This window comes from Oncorhynchus masou, unplaced genomic scaffold, assembly GCF_036934945.1.
Source record: "Oncorhynchus masou masou isolate Uvic2021 unplaced genomic scaffold, UVic_Omas_1.1 unplaced_scaffold_1469, whole genome shotgun sequence".
Taxonomy (NCBI): Eukaryota; Metazoa; Chordata; class Actinopteri; order Salmoniformes; family Salmonidae; genus Oncorhynchus; species Oncorhynchus masou.
Window position 1 is genome coordinate 44,595 of NW_027004680.1, and position 22,906 is coordinate 67,500.

Below are 22,906 nucleotides of genomic sequence, written 5' to 3' on the forward strand. Positions count from 1 at the left end.
ACAACATTACATAAAGAGACCGAAGACACCAACAACACAACATTACATAAAGAGACCGAAGACACCAACAACAACACAAAGAGACCGAAGACAACAACAACAACAAAGAGACCGAAGACAACAACAACAACACAAAGAGACCGAAGACAACAACAACAACACAAAGAGACCGAAGACAACAACAACACAAAGAGACCGAAGACAACAACAACAACACAAAGAGACCGAAGACAACAACAACACAAAGAGACCGAAGACAACACAAAATTACATAAAGAGACCCAAGACAACAACACAACATTACATAAAGAGACCCAAGACAAAAACACAACATTACATAAAGAGACCGAAGACAACACAACATTACATAAAGAGACCCAAGACAACAACATTACATAAAGAGACCCAAGACAACAACACAACATTACATAAAGAGACCCAAGACAACAACACAACATTACATAAAGAGACCCAAGACAAAAACACAACATTACATAAAGAGACCGAAGACAACATTACATAAAGAGACCGAAGACAACACAACATTACATAAAGAGACCGAAGACAACAACAACACAACATTACATAAAGAGACCGAAGACAACACAACATTACATAAAGAGACCGAAGACAACAACACAACATTACATAAAGAGACCCAAGACAACAACACAACATTACATAAAGAGACCCAAGACAACAACACAACATTACATAAAGAGACCGAAGACAACATTACATAAAGAGACCGAAGACAACAACACAACATTACATAAAGAGACCCAAGACAACAACAAAACATTACATAAAGACCGAAGACAACAACACAACATTACATAAAGAGAGACTGAAGACAACAACATTACATAAAGAGACCGAAGACAACAACAACACAACATTACATAAAGAGACCGAAGACAACAACACAACACCACATAAAGAGACCGAAGACAACAACAACACAACATTACATAAAGAGACCGAATACAACAACATTACATAAAGAGACCGAAGACAACACAACATTACATAAAGAGACCGAATACAACAACATTACATAAAGAGACCGAAGACAACACAACATTACATAAAGAGAGACTGAAAACAACAACATAGCAAGGCAGCAACACATGACAACAACATGGTAGCAACACAACATGACATCAACACGGTGGCAACACAACATGGTAGCAACACAGCTTGACAACATGGTAGCAACACAGCTTGACAACAACATGGTAGCAACACATGACAACAACATGGTAGCAACACATGACAACAACATGGTAGCAACACATGACAACAACAAGGTAGCAACACATGACAACAACATGGTAGCAACACAACACAGGGTACAAACATTATTGGGCCCAGACAACAGCACAAAGAAGGTAGAGACGACAATACATCACGCGAAGCGGCCACAACTGTCACTAAGACTGTCCAAACGGCTCCCTTACACAGACACAGCTCGGTGTAAGGGAGTTACTATAGTTGAGCTCAGTGCTTGGATTTGGACTGAAATAGGTTCTGTTGATGTTTAGGTGCTGGCCCAGTTGAGTTTATATTTAGTTGCAGGACCTCCACTTTGGAGCTAATATTGTATACGAGGGACAGGAACTCAAGCAGCAGAACATGTGTAAGTCGCTCTGGATAAGAGCGTCTGCTAAACGACTTAAATGTAAATGTAAATGTGAGGTGCCGGGACTCAGTTCTGATGAGCTTCTGCCCAAGTCAGGGTAGAAGCATTTTTAAACTGCCTGTCTGTCGGCCGTCCGCGCGCCTGCCTGCCTGTCTGTCTGTCTGTCTGTCTGTCGGCCCTCCGCGTGCCTGTCTGTCTGTCTGTCGGCCCTCCGCGTGCGTGCCTGTCTGTCTGTCGGCCCTCCGCGTGCCTGCCTGCCTGCCTGTCTGTCTGCCCTCCGCGCGCCTGCCTGCCTGTCGGCCCACCGCGTTCCTGCCTGTCTGTCTGTCGGCCCTCCGCGCGCGCGCCCGCCCCGCCTGCCTGTCGGCCCTCCGCACGCCCGCCCGCCTGCCGGCCCTCCGCGCGCCTGCCCGCCTGCCGGCCCTCCGCGCGCCTGCCCGCCCGCCTGCCGGCCCTCCGCGCGCCTGCCCGCCCGCCTGCCGGCCCTCCGCGCGCCTGCCCGCCGCCTGCCGGCCCTCCGCGCGCCTGCCCGCCCGCCTGCCGGCCCTCCGCGCGCCTGCCCGCCCGCCTGCCGGCCCTCCGCGCGCCTGCCCGCCCGCCTGCCGGCCCTCCGCGCGCCTGCCCGCCCGCCTGCCGGCCCTCCGCGCGCCTGCCCGCCCGCCTGCCGGCCCTCCGCGCGCCTGCCCGCCCGCCTGCCGGCCCTCCGCGCGCCTGCCCGCCCGCCTGCCGGCCCTCCGCGCGCCTGCCGCCCGCCTGCCGGCCCTCCGCGCGCCTGCCCGCCCGCCTGCCGGCCCTCCGCGCGCCTGCCCGCCCGCCTGCCGGCCCTCTGCGCGCCTGCCCGCCCGCCTGCCGGCCCTCTGCGCGCCTGCCCGCCCGCCTGCCGGCCCTCTGCGCGCCTGCCCGCCCCGCCTGCCGGCCCTCTGCGCGCCTGCCCGCCCGCCTGCCGGCCCTCTGCGCGCCTGCCCGCCCGCCTGCCGGCCCTCTGCGCGCCTGCCCGCCCGCCTGCCGGCCCTCTGCGCGCCTGCCCGCCCGCCTGCCGGCCCTCTGCGCGCCTGCCCGCCCGCCTGCCGGCCCTCTGCGCGCCTGCCCGCCCGCCTGCCGGCCCTCTGCGCGCCTGCCCGCCCCGCCTGCCGGCCCTCTGCGCGCCTGCCCGCCCGCCTGCCGGCCCTCTGCGCGCCTGCCCGCCCGCCTGCCGGCCCTCTGCGCGCCTGCCCGCCCGCCTGCCGGCCCTCTGCGCGCCTGCCCGCCCGCCTGCCGGCCCTCTGCGCGCCTGCCCGCCCGCCTGCCGGCCCTCTGCGCGCCTGCCCGCCCGCCTGCCGGCCCTCTGCGTGCGTGCCTGCCTGCCTGCCTGTCGGCCCTCTGCGTGCGCGTTGTTGTCTTGGGTCTGCCTTGTGTACCTGAGGTATGATGTCATGAATAGAAGGGGTGGGGGGACCAACCACCTCTATGGAAACCTCTCTGTGATGCTGTTGCTGTTTTTTGTTCTGCGGAGGACAGACAGGCAGGCACGCAGAGGGCCGACAGACAGGCAGGCCTGCCTGCCGGCCCTCTGCGCGCCTGCCTGCCTGCCGGCCCTCTGCGTGCCTGCCTGCCTGTCTGTCGGCCCTCTGCGTGCCTGCCTGTCTGTCGGCCCTCTGCGTGCCTGCCTGCCTGCCTGTCTGTCGGCCCTCTGCGTGCCTGTCTGTCTGTCGGCCCTCTGCGTGCCTGTCTGTCTGTCGGCCCTCTGCGTGCCTGCCTGTCTATCCTCCGCAGAACAAAAAACAGCAACAGCATCACAGAGAGGTTTCCATAGAGGTGGTTGGTCCCCCCACCCCTTCTATTCATGACATCATACCTCAGGTACACAAGGCAGACCTCCCACTAGTGCATGACGTCATACACAACGACATCATAAAGAACGCCTGCGTCACGGTGTTCTAGATCTATGACCGTGGTGCGGTACCATGACAACGTCACCTATAACACCTCTGGCTTCCCAGCAGAGTAGCAACTTTATTGGAAGAAAAATTTTAAAAATCCTCTGACCATAGATAGCTACTGTCTCTGAAAAAGCTGTTTGCTTTTACCTCCATCTCAGTCTCTCTCTCCCTGCCTATACTAGTGCACGACAGGTGTCTTTCATGTTTAGAGAGTTTCGGCGTTATTGGTAATCGGCCAGTGTTCTGGACATTGATGTAGTGAGTCTGAAGAGATAGCTACAGTATGTTTACAGTGAGAACCCCCTCCCCAAGCTCACTAGGTCTCTGCAAACCACCTGAACACATCTTAGCTCAGTCAGTCTTGACAGATGGCCATGGGGGGGGGTTGGTTTTAACCGACTAACCTTCAGCCGTTTCACCACCTCATCGTTGCTTATCTTCTCCGTGATTTCCTTCACTCCAGGCGGGTAGGTGATCTTGCTGTCCCCCGCCGGTTTCTGCTGCTGCGGGAACTCCATGCTTGTCGTCGTTTTAATCCACACAGTCCTCTACTGGCCTCTATAGGCCAGAAAACAAAACACAAATCAACACAACCATTTTTACCGCACTTCTCAAAAAATATCGTTTTAAAACACTGTTTTGTGCTTCTGATTATTATTTATGCGATAGACTGCGAGGGGCATAGGCACGCGTCAGTCGTCTAGGGGGAAATGTCTCCCTGAATGAAGTTGTTTTTTTGTATAATTAAAAATAAAAAAATCCTGGCTGTGCTAGTTAGCATGTTAGCTAACCAGCGCGATATCCGCTCTGCAAATCGCATGTTCTTACATAAAGATTAACGTTAAATGTTTTGTAGCCACCTGTTTGGTTAGCGTTTTCAAATACAATATATATACCATTACACCTGTGTGTATGTTGAACGAGTCCGACAAAATCAAATTAATATCTATAAAAAATAAAAATACTACTATTGCAGGATGAGCTGCGATGCTAGCTAGCTAGCTATAGTAGTTGGTTCACAAGACCCGCACTGTGTATGCTAAGCTAAGCTAACCAACTAGCATGTTTAGCAATGTTAGCGTTGTTAGCATCGTTAGCATTGTTAGCCTAGGCCTCAAACTACTCACAGAGAACACCATCACATTTGCACATCACTGTTGTTACCAAAAGAGACAGAAATTAAATTCACGAATAGTTATTAAATTCACGAATAGTTATTCTCAAGACCTCTTTCTGCGAACGACTTCCTATCATGTTTAGCGTTTAGAAGTAAAAAACAACTTTATTTGTCCAGGAAAATAAAGATAAATCAACTTCGTTATGTTTGTTTCAACTTCAAGCTCTCTCTGTCTCTGTCTCTCTCTTCACATCGTTTCCTTACAGTGGCGCTTACTTCTCTTGGTTGTAAAAAATGCAATCGTCGCCCTCCCTCTCCAACATCACAATTATCACAAAAGAAAGCTTTTTGTACACATACAACTATGAGCCAAAAATATCTGCAAACAGTAGCCGCGGTCCACCAAAAATAAACCCAACATGTAATTCCTGTATCATATTTACCTCACCAATGAGCGGTTTTAATTCATGAGGTTGTGTGTGTTTTTAGTTTCGGCACAAAGCTCCGTGTCTCCAGTCTCAGCAGCCAGTCTCAGCAGTTTGAATGTCCCCTCTGTGGACGCTGGGTGGACGGCGCCGTCCTCGGTCTGACCGGGGTACTGCAACACACCTCATCAAGCGGGACTCGGTAAAACCAAACTCCAACTTCCCCCTTCTTTTTTTTGATGCAGGAACATAAAAACCCGACAAGAGATGCTGATCCCAGGTCAGTATTTAGAAGTTCCCTGAATGGATAGGGGTTGAAGTTGTGGGGGGAGGGGAAAATTGATTCTTGGTTTGTGCATGGCCGGAATATAATTTATGAGGTTTGGAAGGAGTTTTCAATACTGTACCAAATAAATTAGAATAGCAGACAAAGCACCTATATTATGCCAGTGTACCAAAGTTGCAGATATTAATAAATGTAAAAGAGAAGTATTTAACACCATTGTAAATGCAACTGATATTTATGCTTATTTATTTTCCCTTTTGTACTTCAACCATTTATACATTGTTACAACACTGTATATATATATGTAATATGACATTTTAAATGTCTTTATTCTTTTGGAACTTCTGTGAGTGTGATGTTTACTGTTAGTTTTTATTGTTTATTTCACTTTTGTATATTATCTACCTCACTTACTTTTGGCAATGTTTAACATATGTTTCCCATGTCAATAAAGCCCCTTGAATTGAAATGGATTTAAATGAACAACAACCTAACGACAACATCTATTTGGGAACTACAAAAGTTGATTTGGCAGCTTTTCAGCTTGGTCTTATATCTATCCAGGATGAACTGTAGTTGACCAACCCAGCCGCTTGGTGCGCTGCTGTTGTTTCAGCCCAGCTTCCTCAAACCAGCTTCTTCCGTTGTTTTTAACATGGGCACAACACCACGCTAGTGAGATACTTCCCTAAGACAACTGTTTTTAAACATTAGCACACCGAGAATGCCAAGGAAAAAGAAAAACGGCCAAAGCCCGGCCAGAGTACCCGGGTTGTCAAACGACAACAACAACTACCGAATACCGGGAACGAGTGACGGCGCGCCGCTGTCGAGAAGTGAATTCAACACCGGGACTAACTCTCACGACTACGGTAGTACTAATATGCTCGTTTCGACAAACTCAGGAGGCATCTCGGCTACTTCTCAGGACAAGGACGAGATCGTGAGGACCATGAAGGAGATGTTTTGCCACCTGGATCCGGAAGTTCTTTACATTGTGTTGGCCGAGTGTGACTTCAAAGGTAAATGACTCTTGACTGACAATGTGGCAAGTTGAACGTAGATAGTTGTGACAAAGTTTTTAGTTATCGTGATCGATATTAAGTATGTACCTAACGTGATTGGTTGGGTGCGTTGTTGCAACAGCAATGCTGGTCCCTTTTACCGATACATCCCATATTGATCATATGGTTGATTATGTTGATCAACGTTATGTCAGACGTTATGTGACGTCACCCCTCTCGCACATCCCTGCTCCTCCACTTACACCCGACACTCAATCTAAACCACAACATGTTTTTTTTATTTTTTACATAAGATGAATAACTACAGTCAAAAAAAAAGCATCCAGGCTAACAATTTACTTTCCTATTTTGTGAATAGGATAACTCCGCGTTAGTGTGTATTTCAATGGCATGTGTGCTGACTGTGTGATCATGTTGTTGCATAATTCCCTGGTGTCATGAGGTTACTGTAGTTCAACAGTACATATTGGGACTACAGTACATATTGGGACTGTAGTTCAACAGTACATATTGGGACTACAGTACATATTGAGACTGTAGTTCAACAGTACATATTGAGACTGTAGTTCAACAGTACATATTGAGACTGTAGTTCAACAGTACATATTGGGACTGTAGTTCACCAGTACATATTGGGACTGTAGTTCAACAGTACATATTGGGACTGTAGTTCACCAGTACATATTGGGACTGTAGTTCAACAGTACATATTGGGACTGTAGTTCAACAGTACATATTGGGACTGTAGTTCAACAGTACATATTGGGACTGCAGTTCAACAGTACATATTGGGACTGCAGTTCAACAGTACATATTGGGACTGTAGTTCAATAGTACATATTGGGACTGTAGTTCAACAGTACATATTGGACTACAGTACATATTGGGACTACAGTTCAACAGTACATATTGAGACTACAGTTCAACAGTACATATTGGGACTACAGTTTAACAGTACATATTGGGACTGTAGTTCAACAGTACATATTGAGACTACAGTACATATTGGGACTACAGTTCAACAGTACATATTGAGACTACAGTACATATTGGGACTGTAGTTCAACAGTACATATTGGGACTACAGTACATATTGGGACTACAGTACATATTGAGACTACAGTACATATTGGGACTGTAGTTCAACAGTACATATCGGGACTGTAGTTCAACAGTACATATCGGGACTGTAGTTCAACAGTACATATCGGGACTGTAGTTCAACAGTACATATCGGGACTGTAGTTCAACAGTACATATTGGGACTGTAGTTTAACAGTACATATTGGGACTACAGTACAACAGTACATATCGGGACTGTAGTTCAACAGTACATATCGGGACTGTAGTTCAACAGTACATATCGGGACTGTAGTTCAACAGTACATATTGGGACTGTAGTTCAACAGTACATATAGGGACTGTAGTTCAACAGTACATATCGGGACTGTAGTTCAACAGTACATATCGGGACTGTAGTTCAACAGTACATATCGGGACTGTAGTTCAACAGTACATATCGGGACTGTAGTTCAACAGTACATATCGGGACTGTAGTTCAACAGTACATATTGGACTACAGTACATATTGGGACTACAGTTCAACAGTACATATTGAGACTACAGTTCAACAGTACATATTGGGACTACAGTTTAACAGTACATATTGGGACTACAGTACATATTGGGACTACAGTACATATTGAGACTACAGTACATATTGGGACTACAGTACATATTGAGACTACAGTACATATTGAGACTACAGTACATATTGAGACTACAGTACATATTGAGACTACAGTACATATTGGGACTGTAGTTCAACAGTACATATTGGGACTACAGTTTAACAGTACACATTGGGACTGTAGTTCAACAGTACATATTGGGACTGTAGTTCAACAGTACATATTGGGACTACAGTTTAACAGTACATATTGGGACTGTAGTTCAACAGTACATATTGGGACTGTAGTTCACCAGTACATATTGGGACTGTAGTTCAACAGTACATATTGGGACTACAGTACATATTGGGACTACAGTTCAACAGTACATATTGGGACTACAGTTTAACAGTACATATTGGGACTGTAGTTCACCAGTACATATTGGGACTGTAGTTCAACAGTACATATTGGGACTGTAGTTCAACAGTACATATTGGGACTGTAGTTCAACAGTACATATTGGGACTACAGTACATATTGGGACTACAGTTTAACAGTACACATTGGGACTACAGTTTAACAGTACATTGTGACTTAATATATTTGCATGTATGTACAGTCGTGGCCAAAAGTTTTGAGACACAAACATTCATTTTCACTAAGTTTACTGCCTCAGTTTGTGTAATGGCTACTTGCATATACTCCAGAATGTTATGAAGAGTGATCAGATGAATTGCAATTAATTGCAAAGTCCCTTTTTGCCATTCAAATGAACTGAATCCCCAAAAAACATTTCCACTGCATTTCAGCCCTGCCACAAAAGGACCAGCTGACATCATGTCAGTGATTCTCTCGTTAACACAGGTGTGAGTGTTGACGAGGACAAGGCTGGAGATCACTCTGTCATGCTGATTGAGTTTGAATAACAGACTGGAAGCTTCAAATGGAGGGTGGTACTAGGAATCATTGTTCTTCCTCTGTCAACCATGGTTACCTGCAAGGAAACACGTGCCGTCATCATTGCTTTGCACAAAAAGGGCTTCACAGGCAAGGATATCGCTGCCAGTAAGATTGCACCTAAATCAACCATTCATCAAGAACTTCAAGGAGAGCAGTTCAATTGTTGTGAAGAAGGCTTCAGGGTGCCCAAAAAAGTCCAGCAAGCGCCAGGACCGTCTCCTCAACCTGATTCAGCTGCGGGATCGGGGCACCACCAGTACAGAGCTGCTCAGGAATGGCAGCAGGCAGGTGTGAGTGCATCTGGACGCACAGTGAGGCAAAGACTTTTGGCCTGGTGTCAAGAAGGGCAGCAAAGATGCCACTTCTCTCCAGTAAAAACATCAGGGACAGACTGGTATTCTGCAACAGGTACAGGGATTGGACTGCTGAGGACTGGGGTAAAGTCATTTTCTCTGATGAATCCCCTTTCCGATTGTTTGGGGCATCCGGAATAAAGCTTGTCCGGAGAAGACAAGGTGAACGCTACCATCAGTCCTGTGTCATGCCAACAGTAAAGCATCCCGAGACCATTCATGTGTGGGGTTGCTTCTCAAAGCATCCTGAGACCATTCATGTGTGGGGTTGCTTCTCAAAGCATCCTGAGACCATTCATGTGTGGGGTTGCTTCTCAAAGCATCCCGAGACCATTCATGTGTGGGGTTGCTTCTCAAAGCATCCTGAGACCATTCATGTGTGGGGTTGCTTCTCAGCCAAGGGAGTGGGCTCACTCACACAGCCATGAATAAAGAATGGTACCAACACATCCTCCGAGAGCAACTTCTCCCAACCATCCTGGAACAGTTTGGTGACGAACAATGCCTTTTTCAGCATGATGGAGCACCTTCCCATGAGGCAAAAGTGATAACTAAGTGGCTCGGGGAACAAAACATCGATATTTTGGGTCCATGGCCAGGAAACTCCCCCAGACCTTAATCCCATTGAGAGCTTGTGGTCAATCCTCAAGAGGCGGGGGGACAAACAAAAACACACAAATTCTGACAAACTCCAAGCATTGATTATGCAACAATGGGCTGCCATCAGTCAGGATGTGGCCCAGAAGTTATTTGACAGCATGCAATGTGGAAATTTTTATTTGTGTCATTCTCAAAACTTTTGGTCACGACTGTACATGTCACACACGGCTAAAGAGTTAATTTAACCAACTGTTCCCTTTCTCTCTCCCTCCTACCACCTCTCTCTCTCCCTCCTACCACCTCTCTCTCTCTCCAACCATCTCCCCTCTCTTTCTCTCTCGCTCTCTCTCCATCTCTCTCTTTCTCTTGTCTTCTCTTCTCTTCTCTCTCTCCTTCCATGTCTCTTCCTGTAGTTGAGAATGCGATGGATTCTCTCCTGGAGCTGTCTGTAGCAGCTGAGCATGTTGGCCCCCTCCCTCCCCTCCTCTCCGGGTTTGAGCTTACCGCAGCTCTCCTCAGCCCCCAACACAACTCCTCCAAACCAGACCTTCACCCCCACCTTCCTACGGGGGAGTCCGCTGTCCCCCTCTCCCCTCCCCGACGGGCCCTTCCTCTCCGCAGCGAAGATAACCAGGACCTGACCACTGACTTGACAGAAGAGTTTGATGTTCTGATCGACCGTGAGCTGGAGAATCTTACCATACAGCAGGAAGCTGAAGAGAGGGACCACGGTGATCTTCACACCTCCTCCTCTTCCTCATCCGTCTCTTCCCTCTCCTTCCTCGTTCAGCCCGCGGACGCCCAGCAGCAGGCCCTACCCCAGCCGCTTCAGTCCAGCCCAAGAGCCTCCAGGAGGGGGCTCCCAGGGGACCAGCCATGCCCAGACAGGGTGTTCTCAGCTGGACAGGCTCGCGGACCTCACTCCCCTGTCTCTGACCTGAGCCTCAACTTCTCTGGAGGAGCAGCCGGTTACCGGCGGCAACGGTCATTACTGGACTTCAGCCATCTGACTTCGTCGCCGTCCGGGACGGACAGAACTAAACCCAGCCTGCCGTTGGACCCAGGGGCCTCCGATCGCCCCTCTGCATTCCAGGCATACAGGAAACTGGACCAGTTCACGGTTCGTCCAGAGGGCGAGCGGACCGTACCACCAGGCGGCGTAGCAGAGGGGGCGAGGACGAAGACGAGCGTCGCAGGGGAAGAAGAGGTACTCAACAACCCGTCGTTCTGGAACACTCAAGCGCCGGAGTTCCAACCGCATGGAAATCGGACAACGGGGCCGGCATTTATCGTCCCTGTGGCGCTAAGCCCCTCCTCCTGGCACACCCGGGCCACACCCGCCTCCCACTGGTTGGCCCAGGGCCCTGTCGGTCAAGTCCCGACCGTCCCCAGGTCTTGGACAGGGGGTGTGTCTGCTGGCCCCAGAGCACCCCTCCTCTCTGGGCAACATGGTAGGCTCCGGCTGGAGGGGCGTGTCCTAGTGCTGCTACGGGGAGCTCCTGGGTCGGGCAAGTCCACCCTGGCCCGGTAAGGGGGCGTGTTAGGTGTGTGTGTGTGTATAGGGGGTGGGCGGGGTGTTGGATGGGTGTGTGTGTGTTTTTACAATAATGTTAACCACACTCACCAATAATCGTGTGTGTGTGTGTGTGTGTGTGTGTGTGTGTGTGTGTGTAGGGCCATGCTGGAACAGAACCCACATGGGGTGGTGTTGAGCACCGATGATTATTTCTGTCGTCATGGGGACTATCGCTATGACCCCTCAGCTTTAGGGGAGGCCCACGAATGGAACCACGCTAGAGGTATACACCCTAACCCCTACACCCTAACCAACCCCTACACCCTAACTAACCCCTACACCCTAACTAACCCCTACATCCTAACTAACCCCTACACACTAACCCATACACCCTAACTAACCCCTACACCCTGACCCCTACACCCTACACCCACCCTAACCCCTCTACACCCTGCTGACCCCTGCACCCTAACCCCTACACCCTAACCCCTACACCCTAACCCCTACACCCTAACCCCTACACCCTAACCCCTACACCCTAACAAAACCCTACACCCTAACTAACCCCTACACCCTAACTAACCCCTACACCCGAACTAACCCCTACACCCGAACTAACCCATACACCCGAACTAACCCCTACACCCTAACTAACCCCTACACCCTAACCCCTACACCCTAACACCCTAACCCCTACACCCTAACCCCTACACCCTAACCCCTACACCCTAACTAACCCCTACACCCTAACTAACCCCTACACCCTAACTAACCCCTACACCCTAACTAACCCCTACACCCTAACTAACCCCTACACCCTAACTAACCCCTACACCCTAACTAACCCCTACACCCTAACTAACCCCTACACCCTAACTAACCCCTACACCCTAACTAACCCCTACACCCTGACTAGCCCCTACACCCTGACTAGCCCCTACACCCTGATTAGCCCCTACACCCTGACTAGCCCCTACACCCTGACTAGCCCCTACACCCTGACTAACCCCTACACCCTGACTAACCCCTACACCCTGACTAACCCATTTACATTACATTTAAGTCATTTAGCAGACGCTCTTATCCAGAGCGACTTACAAATTGGTGAAATCACCTTCTGACATCCAGTGGAACAGCCACTTTACAATAGTGCATCTAAATCATTAAGGGGGGGGGGGGTGAGAAGGATTACTTATCCTATCCTAGGTATTCCTTGAAGAGGTGGGGTTTCAGGTGTCTCCGGAAGGTGGTGATTGACTCCGCTGTCCTGGCGTCGTGAGGGAGTTTGTTCCACCATTGGGGGGCCAGAGCAGCGAACAGTTTTGACTGGGCTGAGCGGGAACTGTACTTCCTCAATGGTAGGGAGGCGAGCAGGCCAGAGGTGGATGAACGCAGTGCCCTTGCTTGGGTGTAGGGCCTGATCAGAGCCTGGAGGTACTGCGGTGCCGTTCCCCTCACAGCTCCGTAGGCAAGCACCATGGTCTTGTAGCGGATGCGAGCTTCAACTGGAAGCCAGTGGAGAGAGTGGAGGAGCGGGGTGACGTGAGAGAACTTGGGAAGGTTGAACACCAGACGGGCTGCGGCGTTCTGGATGAGTTGTAGGGGTTTAATGGCACAGGCAGGGAGCCCAGCCAACAGCGAGTTGCAGTAATCCAGACGGGAGATGACAAGTGCCTGGATTAGGACCTGCGCCGCTTCCTGTGTGAGGCAGGGTCGTACTCTGCGGATGTTGTAGAGCATGAACCTACAGGAACGGGCCACCGCCATGATGTTGGTTGAGAACGACAGGGTGTTGTCCAGGATCACGCCAAGGTTCTTAGCGCTCTGGGAGGAGGACACAATGGAGTTGTCAACCGTGATGGCGAGATCATGGAACGGGCAGTCCTTCCCCGGGAGGAAGAGCAGCTCCGTCTTGCCGAGGTTCAGCTTGAGATGGTGATCCGTCATCCACACTGATATGTCTGCCAGACATGCAGAGATGCGGTCGCCACCTGGTCATCAGAAGGGGGAAAGGAGAAGATTAATTGTGTGTCGTCTGCATAGCAATGATAGGAGAGACCATGTGAGGTTATGACAGAGCCAAGTGACTTGGTGTATAGCGAGAATAGGAGAGGGCCTAGAACAGAGCCCTGGGGGACACCAGTGGTGAGAGCGCGTGGCGAGGGAGACAGATTCTCGCCACGCCACCTGGTAGGAGCGACCTGTCAGGTAGGACGCAATCCAAGCGTGGGCCGCACCGGAGATGCCCAACTCGGAGAGGGTGGAGAGGAGGATCTGATGGTTCACAGTATCGAAGGCAGCCGATAGGTCTAGAAGGATGAGAGCAGAGGAGAGAGAGTTAGCTTTGGCAGTGCGGAGCGCCTCCGTGATACAGAGAAGAGCAGTCTCAGTTGAATGACTAGTCTTGAAACCTGACTCATTTGGATCAAGAAGGTCATTCTGAGAGAGATAGCGGGAGAGCTGGCCAAGGACGGCACGTTCAAGAGTTTTGGAGAGAAAAGAAAGAAGGGATACTGGTCTGTAGTTGTTGACATCGGAGGGATCGAGTGTAGGTTTTTCAGAAGGGTGCAACTCTCGCTCTCTTGAAGACGGAAGGGACGTAGCCAGCGGTCAGGGATGAGTTGATGAGCGAGGTGAGGTAAGGGAGAAGGTCTCCGGAAATGGTCTGGAGAAGAGAGGAGGGGATAGGGTCAAGCGGGCAGGTTGTTGGGCGGCCGGCCGTCACAAGAAGCGAGATTTCATCTGGAGAGAGAGGGGAGAAAGAGGTCAGAGCACAGGGTAGGGCAGTGTGAGCAGAACCAGCGGTGTCGTTTGACTTAGCAAACGAGGATCGGATGTCGTCGACCTTCTTTTCAAAATGGTTGACGAAGTCATCTGCAGAGAGGGAGGAGGGGGGAGGGGGAGGAGGATTCAGGAGGGAGGAGAAGGTGGCAAAGAGCTTCCTAGGGTTAGAGGCAGATGCTTGGAATTTAGAGTGGTAGAAAGTGGCTTTAGCAGCAGAGACAGAGGAGGAAAATGTAGAGAGGAGGGAGTGAAAGGATGCCAGGTCCGCAGGGGCGAGTTTTCCTCCATTTCCGCTCGGCTGCCCGGAGCTCTGTTCTGTGAGCTCGCAATGAGTCATCGAGCCACGGAGCGGGAGGGGAGGACCGAGCCGGCCTGGAGGATAGGGGACATAGAGAGTCAAAGGATGCAGAAAGGGAAGAGAGGAGGGTTGAGGAGGCAGAATCAGGAGATAGGTTGGAGAAGGTATGAGCAGAGGGAAGAGGTGATAGGATGGAAGAGGAGAGAGTAGCGGGGGAGAGAGAGCGAAGGTTGGGACGGCGCGATACCATCCGAGTAGGGGCAGTGTGGGAAGTGTTGGATGAGAGCGAGAGGGAAAAGGATACAAGGTAGTGGTCGGAGACTTGGAGGGGAGTTGCAATGAGGTTAGTGGAAGAACAGCATCTAGTAAAGATGAGGTCGAGCGTATTGCCTGCCTTGTGAGTAGGGGGAAGGTGAGAGGGTGAGGTCAAAAGAGGAGAGGAGTGGAAAGAAGGAGGCAGAGAGGAATGAGTCAAAGGTAGACGTGGGGAGGTTAAAGTCGCCCAGGACTGTGAGAGGTGAGCCGTCCTCAGGAAAGGAGCTTATCAAGGCATCAAGCTCATTGATGAACTCTCCGAGGGAACCTGGAGGGCGATAAATGATAAGGATGTTAAGCTTGAAAGGGCTGGTAACAGTGACAGCATGGAATTCAAAGGAGGCGATAGACAGATGGGTAAGGGGAGAGAGAGAGAATGACCACTTGGGAGAGATGAGGATCCCGGTGCCACCACCCGCTGACCAGAAGCTCTCGGGGTGTGCGAGAACACGTGGGCGGACGAAGAGAGAGCAGTAGGAGTAGCAGTGTTATCTGTGGTGATCCATGTTTCCGTCAGTGCCAAGAAGTCGAGGGACTGGAGGGAGGCATAGGCTGAGATGAACTCTGCCTTGTTGGCCGCAGATCGGCAGTTCCAGAGGCTACCGGAGACCTGGAACTCCACGTGGGTCGTGCGCGCTGGGACCACCAGATTAGGTTGGCCGCGGCCACGCGGTGTGGAGCGTTTGTATGGTCTGTGCAGAGAGGAGAGAACAGGGATAGATAGACACATAGTTGACAGGCTACAGAAGAGGCTACGCTAATGCAAAGGAGATTGGAATGACAAGTGGACTACACGTCACGAATGTTCAGAAAGTTAAGCTTACGTAGCAAGAATCTTATTAACTAAAATTATTGAAATGATACAGTACTGCTGGAGTAGGCTAGCTGGTAGTGGCTGCGATGTTGACACTACACTAATCAAGTCGTTCCGTCGAGTGTAATAGTTTCTACAGTGCTGCTATTCGGGGGCTAGCTGGCTAGCTAGCAGGTTGATTGCGTTACGTTACCTTAAAAGAACGACAATAGCTGGCTAGCTAACCTAGAAAATCGCTCTAGGCTACACAATTGTCTTAGATACTGTAGCGACCCGCACAGACAGCTGTGTGTTATGTCTTAGGCTAGGATGTGGTTGTGTTGTACTGACCAGTACCCGGTGTTCGCGGGGTCCGACATGTCAGTCAACCTGCTATCTGCCAATCACGGGAATGCCTGGAATGTTCTGATGCCGGGCATCCTGGTGGTTGGCGGAGTGGCGTGGAGGGGGTTGGGCAGGGGTGAGCATTGGAAGTTAAGACCAGGTTCAGCCTTTATTCTCTCTCTTACGTCTGGGCTTCCCAAGAGAAGGTCACGATTGGCTTATGGGTTATCTGTTATCTTTTTGGCGTGTGCTACGGCCCAAACAGTAGCCTGTGTAAAGTTGGTTTAATAAACCGTCAATTCGCAAACTCAAGCCTCTGTCTGGACAATTGTTCCTTTATGATCTAGTCAGGTCATTACATTGGTGTCAGAAGTAAAAACGTTGATACAAGTTAGCCAGCTAGCTAGCTGACTTATGTGGCTAGCTACCGTAGGTGAGAACGGGGGTTGAAAATGCGTCGAGGGAATCCGAAGGTGGAGGTAGGGGACGATTATGGCCAAGGAGGTGCGTGTGAATGGACGTCGGGGGTTCTGTCTGAGGAGATCGCCAGGGCGTCGGAGCGCAGAGGCCGCTTGAGGGAGGACGTTAGAGCGATGGCGGCTGAAGCAGGCATGAGTGCTTCGTCGACTGTATTTCGCGCGGATTCTGGTGGGCGGACCGAAGTGGCGACGTCGACGCGGCGTGACGAGGAATCTGGGGCTCAGGATGTAAACAAACATGGCGGCGCCCAGTTCCCGGCTGCGTCCGTATCTGTTAAGACCCGAAGTATTCCGGTAAGGCGGATTGGGAAGCTTTTCATGCTCAGTTTGAACTGTTAGCTCATTTTAGGGGGTGGTCGGATGAAGAAAGGGCACTGCAGTTGGCTTTATGCCTCACGGATGAAGCTCTGGCCTGTTTGATATTGATTAGCCCCGAGGACAGGCATGATTATGGTGCTTTAGTGGGAGCACTGAGGAGGCGCTATGGACAGTGTGTACAGCCCGGGCTACTGCGCTCCGAACTGAGTAATAGACGCAGGCAGCCTGGAGAGCCTCTACGGGTGCTAGCTAATGACATTGAGAGCCTCTCTCGGCGGGCATATGCTCACATGCCCCCTCCGTGCAGAGCGAGCTAGCACGGGACCAGTTCATACGGGCGCTCTCTCCTACGGAGCTGCGCATACAGACCCAGCTGGCTCATCCTGAGTCATTGCAGACAGCCTTGGAGATGGCTTTGGAGAGGGAGCTGGTGTGGGCTGGGGCTTCAGCTGGGGCTTTGGTGGGGGTGCAGGGAGACACACCCTCTGTGCGAGCTGGGGGGCAGAGCAGCCCGGAGCCGGAAAAGCCTGCTTGGGTGGCCGAAATGACAAAAGTCATTCGGGCTGTGTCGCTACAGGCGGCACGAAACACAAGCCCTGGTCCCAGGGTCTGCTGGGGTTGTGGCCAGCCAGGCCATCTGCGCCGAGATTGCCCCATGTCCCCCCAGAGCTCAGGGAAACGGCTCGGGGTCCGCATAGACCGGGTAGTGCGGACCCCTGGCTTTCTATCCCAACCACCATCATCTTCAGGAGGAGCCCACCTGCACAGACGGGAAGCAAGGCTCCACTTCCCCCAGAAGCAGACGAGGGCAAGCGGATGGAGCCTGTTGTTGTGGTGGGCCGGACCTGTGTTGGGGACTTTTGTCATGTCCCTGTCACTGTGGAGGGGTGCCCTGCTCCGCCCTGGTGGACACTGGGTCCACAGTAACCCTGGTGAGGCCAGATATTGTGCCAGGTTGGACTCAGTGTGAGCCTACAACTGTGCAGCTCCGCACAGTCACAGGTGAGCTGGCACCCATGAAAGGGAAGGGAATAATGACTCTGACAGTAGGGGGCAGGACTGTGCGTCATCCTGTGTGGGTGGCGGCTGTGCAGGACCCTTGTATCCTGGGGTTGGACTTTCTTAGGAGCACAGGCTGCCAGTTAGACCTAAATAGGGGCACACTGAGCTTCCAGGGAGGGACGGAAGTCACCATGGCCCCCTAATGTCACATTCACTCAACCCAACAAACCCTTTACTCCAACAGTTAAAGCAGCAGAGACTCATGGCTGCGCCCCCTCCCCCACAGCTGTGTGTGACTTTTCCCCAGTCCCCCTGTCACCTACGGCGGTGTGTTACATTCCCCCAGCTACCTCCATGACACAGCCCTCTGTGAGCCCGGGCCGCAACCCCCAGCCCAGCTACCCCAGATGGGAGAGGAGAGGACACTGTCTGCAGTGAGGGAGATATGGGGGAGGAACTGTGTTGGTCTTGACCCCGAGCAGCAGGAACGGTTGTGGCAGTTGCTGTTTGAATTCAGAGACAGTTTTGCGTTGAGTGAGGGAGAGGTGGGTCAGACTCATCTGGTGCAGCATGAGATCGACACAGGTGATGCTCGACCCATCAAGATGCGTCCCCGCCGTATCCCGCTGGCACGCCAGGAGGCGGCAGACAAGGCTGTGTTGGAGATGCAGCGGGCAGACTTCATTGAGCCCTCAGACAGCCCCTGGGCGGCGCCAGTCGTCATGGTTCCGAAGAAGGGGGCAAGCTGAGGTTCTGTGCGGACTACAGGCGGCTGAATGAGGTAACCAGGAAGGACTCATACCCCATACCACGTATCGATGAGTCGCTGGACCTGGTTAGGGGTCCTCCTGGTTCTCCTCACTAGACCTCCGAAGTGGCTACTGGCAGGTGCCCCTCTCCCCAGAGGCCAGAGCCAAAACTGCGTTCTCCACTAACAGAGGACACTGGCAGTTCAAGGTCCTGTGCTTTGGCCTGTGCAACGCTCCAGCTACTTTTGAGCGTTTGATGGACAGGGTGCTGGATGGCATCCCCCGACAGCAGTGTCTGGTATACCTCGATGACATCCTGGCCCATGGCAGCTCCTTCCAGTCAGCCCTGGAGGCGCTACGGCGTGTGCTGGAGAGGGTGGCTGCCGCAGGTCTGAAGCTCCACCCCGAGAAGTGCCACTTCATGAGGAGAGAGGTGTCCTTCTTGGGCCACCGAGTGGGGAAGGAGGGGATCAGCACCATGGAGGACAAGGTAGGGGCTGTCAGAGACTGGCCCACCCCCACCGACCAGCGTCAGCTGAAGAGCTTCCTGGGCCTGGCCTCGTACTACAGGAGGTTTGTACGGGGCTTCTCAAGCGTTGCTGCTCCACTGAACCGCCTGCTGCCGAAGGACAAGGCTTTCACTTGGACAGTGGAGTGTGAGGAGGCGTTCAACACCCTCAAACGTGCACTGATCGAGGCCCCGTGCTCGCCCCCTGACCTCACCTTGCCCTTTATCCTGGACACAGACGCGAGCAATGTGGGCATGGGTGGGGTGCTGGCCCAGGTGGGGCCAGAGGGGGAGAGAGTGGTGGCGTACTTCAGCAAAACATTTGACAAACATGAGCGCCGCTACTGTGTCACCCGGCGGGAGCTCTTGGCTGTTGTGGCTTCCGTCAAACACTTCAAGTACTACCTGGGTGGTCTGCCCTTTACTGTAAGGACTGACCACTCTGCTCTCCAGTGGCTCATGTCTTTCAGAGAGCCTGAGGGGCAGGTGGCACGCTGGTTGGAGGAGCTTCAGCCGTATGACTTCACGGTGGTGCACAGGGCAGGGGCACGCCACTCCAACGCCGACGCCATGTCCCGTCGGCCCTGTACTGCAGACGGCTGCCGCCACTGTGAACGGAGAGAGGGACGGGAGAGAGAGCTGCGGGCAGAGGAGGGTGTCTGTGCCACAGTGTGTCGGGCGGCGGGCCTGTCTGCTGCGAGCTGCAGACTGTCGACGTGGCTGAATGGCGGCAGCAGCAGGGACGGGACACAGACCTACAGCCAGTGCTACAGTGGGTAGAGGTGCAGGTGAGGCCACCATGGGAAGAGGTGACAGCGCTCTCACTCGCGACCAAAGGGTTGTGGTCGAAGTTTGAGAGACTGCGGCTGGCTGATGGCGTGCTACAGCGGGCATGGAAGGAGTCAGGTACGGGAGAGGAGAGGTGGCAGGTGGTGGTCCCAAAAGCATTGCGGGAGGCTGTGCTCCAGAGTACTCATGGGGGTGGGGACTGGACACTTTGGGGTCACAAAAACACTGCGCCGTCTCCGTCAGGGCTTCTACTGGGGGCAGCACAAGAGGGATGTGGAGGACTTTTGTCGCCGCTGTGACAACTGCACAGCGAGAAAGGGCCCCCAGGCCGCTCTCATGCTCAGCTCCAACAGTTCCCAGTGGGGGCTCCCATGGAGAGGGTGGGAGTGGATGTAGTTGGGCCGTTCCCCACCACAGACAGTGGAAACCGCTGGGTGCTCACGGCCATGGACTATTTCACAAAATGGCCCGAGGCCTATGCTCTGCCTGACCAGGAGGCAGAGACCATCGTCGACGCCCTGACAGCGGGGATGTTCAGCAGGTTTGGAGCTGCAGAGTCCATCCACAGCGACCAAGGCAGAAACTTTGAGTCCCGTGTGTTCGCCACCATGTGTGAGAGGCTGGGTATGCACAAGACCCGCACTACTCCTCTCCATCCTCAAAGTGATGGCCTTGTGGAGCGCTTCAACAAAACGCTTGGACAGCAGCTGGCCATCGTCTCTTCCAAACACCAGCGTGACTGGGACAAGCACCTGCCTATGGTCCTCATGGCATGCCGCTCCGCTGTCCAAGACTCCACCTCCTGCACGCCTGCCCTCCTCATGCTGGGGAGAGATCCGCACCCCTGCGGAGATGGCGTTTGGTCGGCCCCTGGATAGCCCTCATGTTCCTCCGGGGCCGGAGTATGCCCGGAGACTCCAGGACCGCCTGGAGACAGCCCACACCTTCGCCAGAGAGCAGCTGGTGAATGCAGGTGTGAGGCAGAAAAGGAACTATGACGTGCACACCCGGGAAGGCACTTTGTGGCTGGGGAGCTGGTCTGGGTCTACAGCCCCCTAAGGAAAAAGGCAGATGCCCCAAGTTGGACAGTCACTGGGTGGGACCCTGCAGTGTCCTGGAGAGGGTAGGGGAGGTTGTGTACCGGGTGCAGCTTCCTCCCAGGGGGAGAAAGGTGGCACTGCACCGGGACAGGTTAGCCCCATACAGAGGGGCCTCTTTTCCCCAAACCCCAGGAACCCCCACAATTCCCCTCTCTGGCAATGACATTCTCCAGGCACCCACCCTCAGGTGCCGCAGACAAGGCTCCAGACAGCCCACTCCCCCTGTTTCCCCCCCTGTGTCACCGCGTGGTTCCCCAGAGCCACGGACTGTATTACCCGTTCCCGCTTCCTTGTCCCCCATAGCCCTGCCTTCATCCCCTGGTTCCCAGAGGGGCACTCTGCGACCATCACGGCCACGCAGGCAAAGGAGACCTCTGGGTCGCTTCAGAGACTTTGTTTGTTCCCTCGGGGACGAGGGACTTTGTGGTGGGGGGGCTGTGTAGCGACCCGCACAGACAGCTGTGTGTTATGTCTTAGGCTAGGATGTGGTTGTGTTGTACTGACCAGTACCCGGTGTTCGCGGGGTCCGACATGTCAGTCAACCTGCTATCTGCCAATCACGGGAATGCCTGGAATGTTCTGATGCCGGGCATCCTGGTGGTTGGCGGAGTGGCGTGGAGGGGGTTGGGCAGGGGGTGAGCATTGGAAGTTAAGACCAGGTTCAGCCTTTATTCTCTCTCTTACGTCTGGGCTTCCCAAGAGAAGGTCACGATTGGCTTATGGGTTATCTGTTATCTTTTTGGCGTGTGCTACGGCCCAAACAGTAGCCTGTGTAAAGTTGGTTTAATAAACCGTCAATTCGCAAACTCAAGCCTCTGTCTGGACAATTGTTCCTTTATGATCTAGTCAGGTCATTACAATACAAAGACGGCTATGTAGCTAGCTAGCTACGATCAAACAAATCAAACCGTTGTACTGTAATAGTTTCTACAGTGCTGCTAATCGGGGGCTAGCTGGGTAGCTACGTTAAAAGAACGACAATAGCTGGCCAGCTAACCTAGAAAATCGCTCTAGACTACACAATTGTCTTAGATACAAAGACGGCTATGTAGCTGGCTAGCTACGATCAAACAAATCAAACCGTTGTACTGTAATGAAGTGAAATGAAAATGTGATACTACCTGTGGAGCGACGCGGAATGTTGACCGGGTAGTTGAAGTTCAATTCGGTAGAGGTTGGCTAGCTGTTGGCTAGCTAGCTAGCAGCATCTCCTACGTTAAGGACGACAAATAGGTGGCTAGCTAACCTCGGTAAATTAACCCCTACACCCTGACTAACCCCTACACCCTGACTAACCCCTACACCCGAACTAACCCCTACACCCGAACTAACCCCTACACCCGAACTAACCCCTACACCCTGACTAACCCCTACACCCTGACTAACCCCTACCCCCGAACTAACCCCTACACCCGAACTAACCCCTACACCCTGACTAACCCCTACACCCTGACTAACCCCTACACCCTAACTAACCCCTACACCCTAACTAACCCCTACACCCTAACTAACCCCTACACCCTAACTAACCCCTACACCCTAACTAACCCCTACACCCTAACTAACCCCTACACCCTAACTAACCCCTACACCCTAACTAACCCCTACACCCTAACTAACCCCTACACCCGAACTAACCCCTACACCCGAACTAACCCCTACACCCGAACTAACCCCTACACCCGAACTAACCCCTACACCCGAACTAACCCCTACACCCGAACTAACCCCTACACCCTGACCCCTACACCCTAACCCCTCTACACCCTGCTGACCCTTACACCCTGACCCCTACACCCTGACCCCTACACCCTGACCCCTACACCCTGACCCCTACACCCTAACCCCTCTACACCCTAACCATGTAAATGGTCTCTGTTTCCCATTGAATAACACAGTGTTTATGTCCT

At 52.4% G+C, this 22,906-nt stretch overlaps 1 protein-coding gene and 1 pseudogene across 1 annotated transcript in view; one reads left to right on the plus strand and one right to left on the minus strand.

The window, feature by feature from the left end:
* The window catches only part of LOC135530957 (sister chromatid cohesion protein PDS5 homolog A-like), a 48,694-nt pseudogene extending 44,581 nt beyond the window's left edge, over window positions 1-4,113 (minus strand).
* Window positions 4,114-6,001: 1,888 nt separating this feature from the next.
* LOC135530955 (uncharacterized) overlaps window positions 6,002-22,906 on the plus strand; it is a 97,083-nt gene continuing 80,178 nt past the window's right edge. The window contains exons 1-3 of the mRNA XM_064959125.1: window positions 6,002-6,411; window positions 10,414-11,527; window positions 11,675-11,799. Coding sequence (XP_064815197.1) covers window positions 6,114-6,411; window positions 10,414-11,527; window positions 11,675-11,799 — 1,537 coding nt within the window. The 5' untranslated portion in view covers window positions 6,002-6,113. The remainder of the gene's footprint in view (window positions 6,412-10,413; window positions 11,528-11,674; window positions 11,800-22,906) is intronic.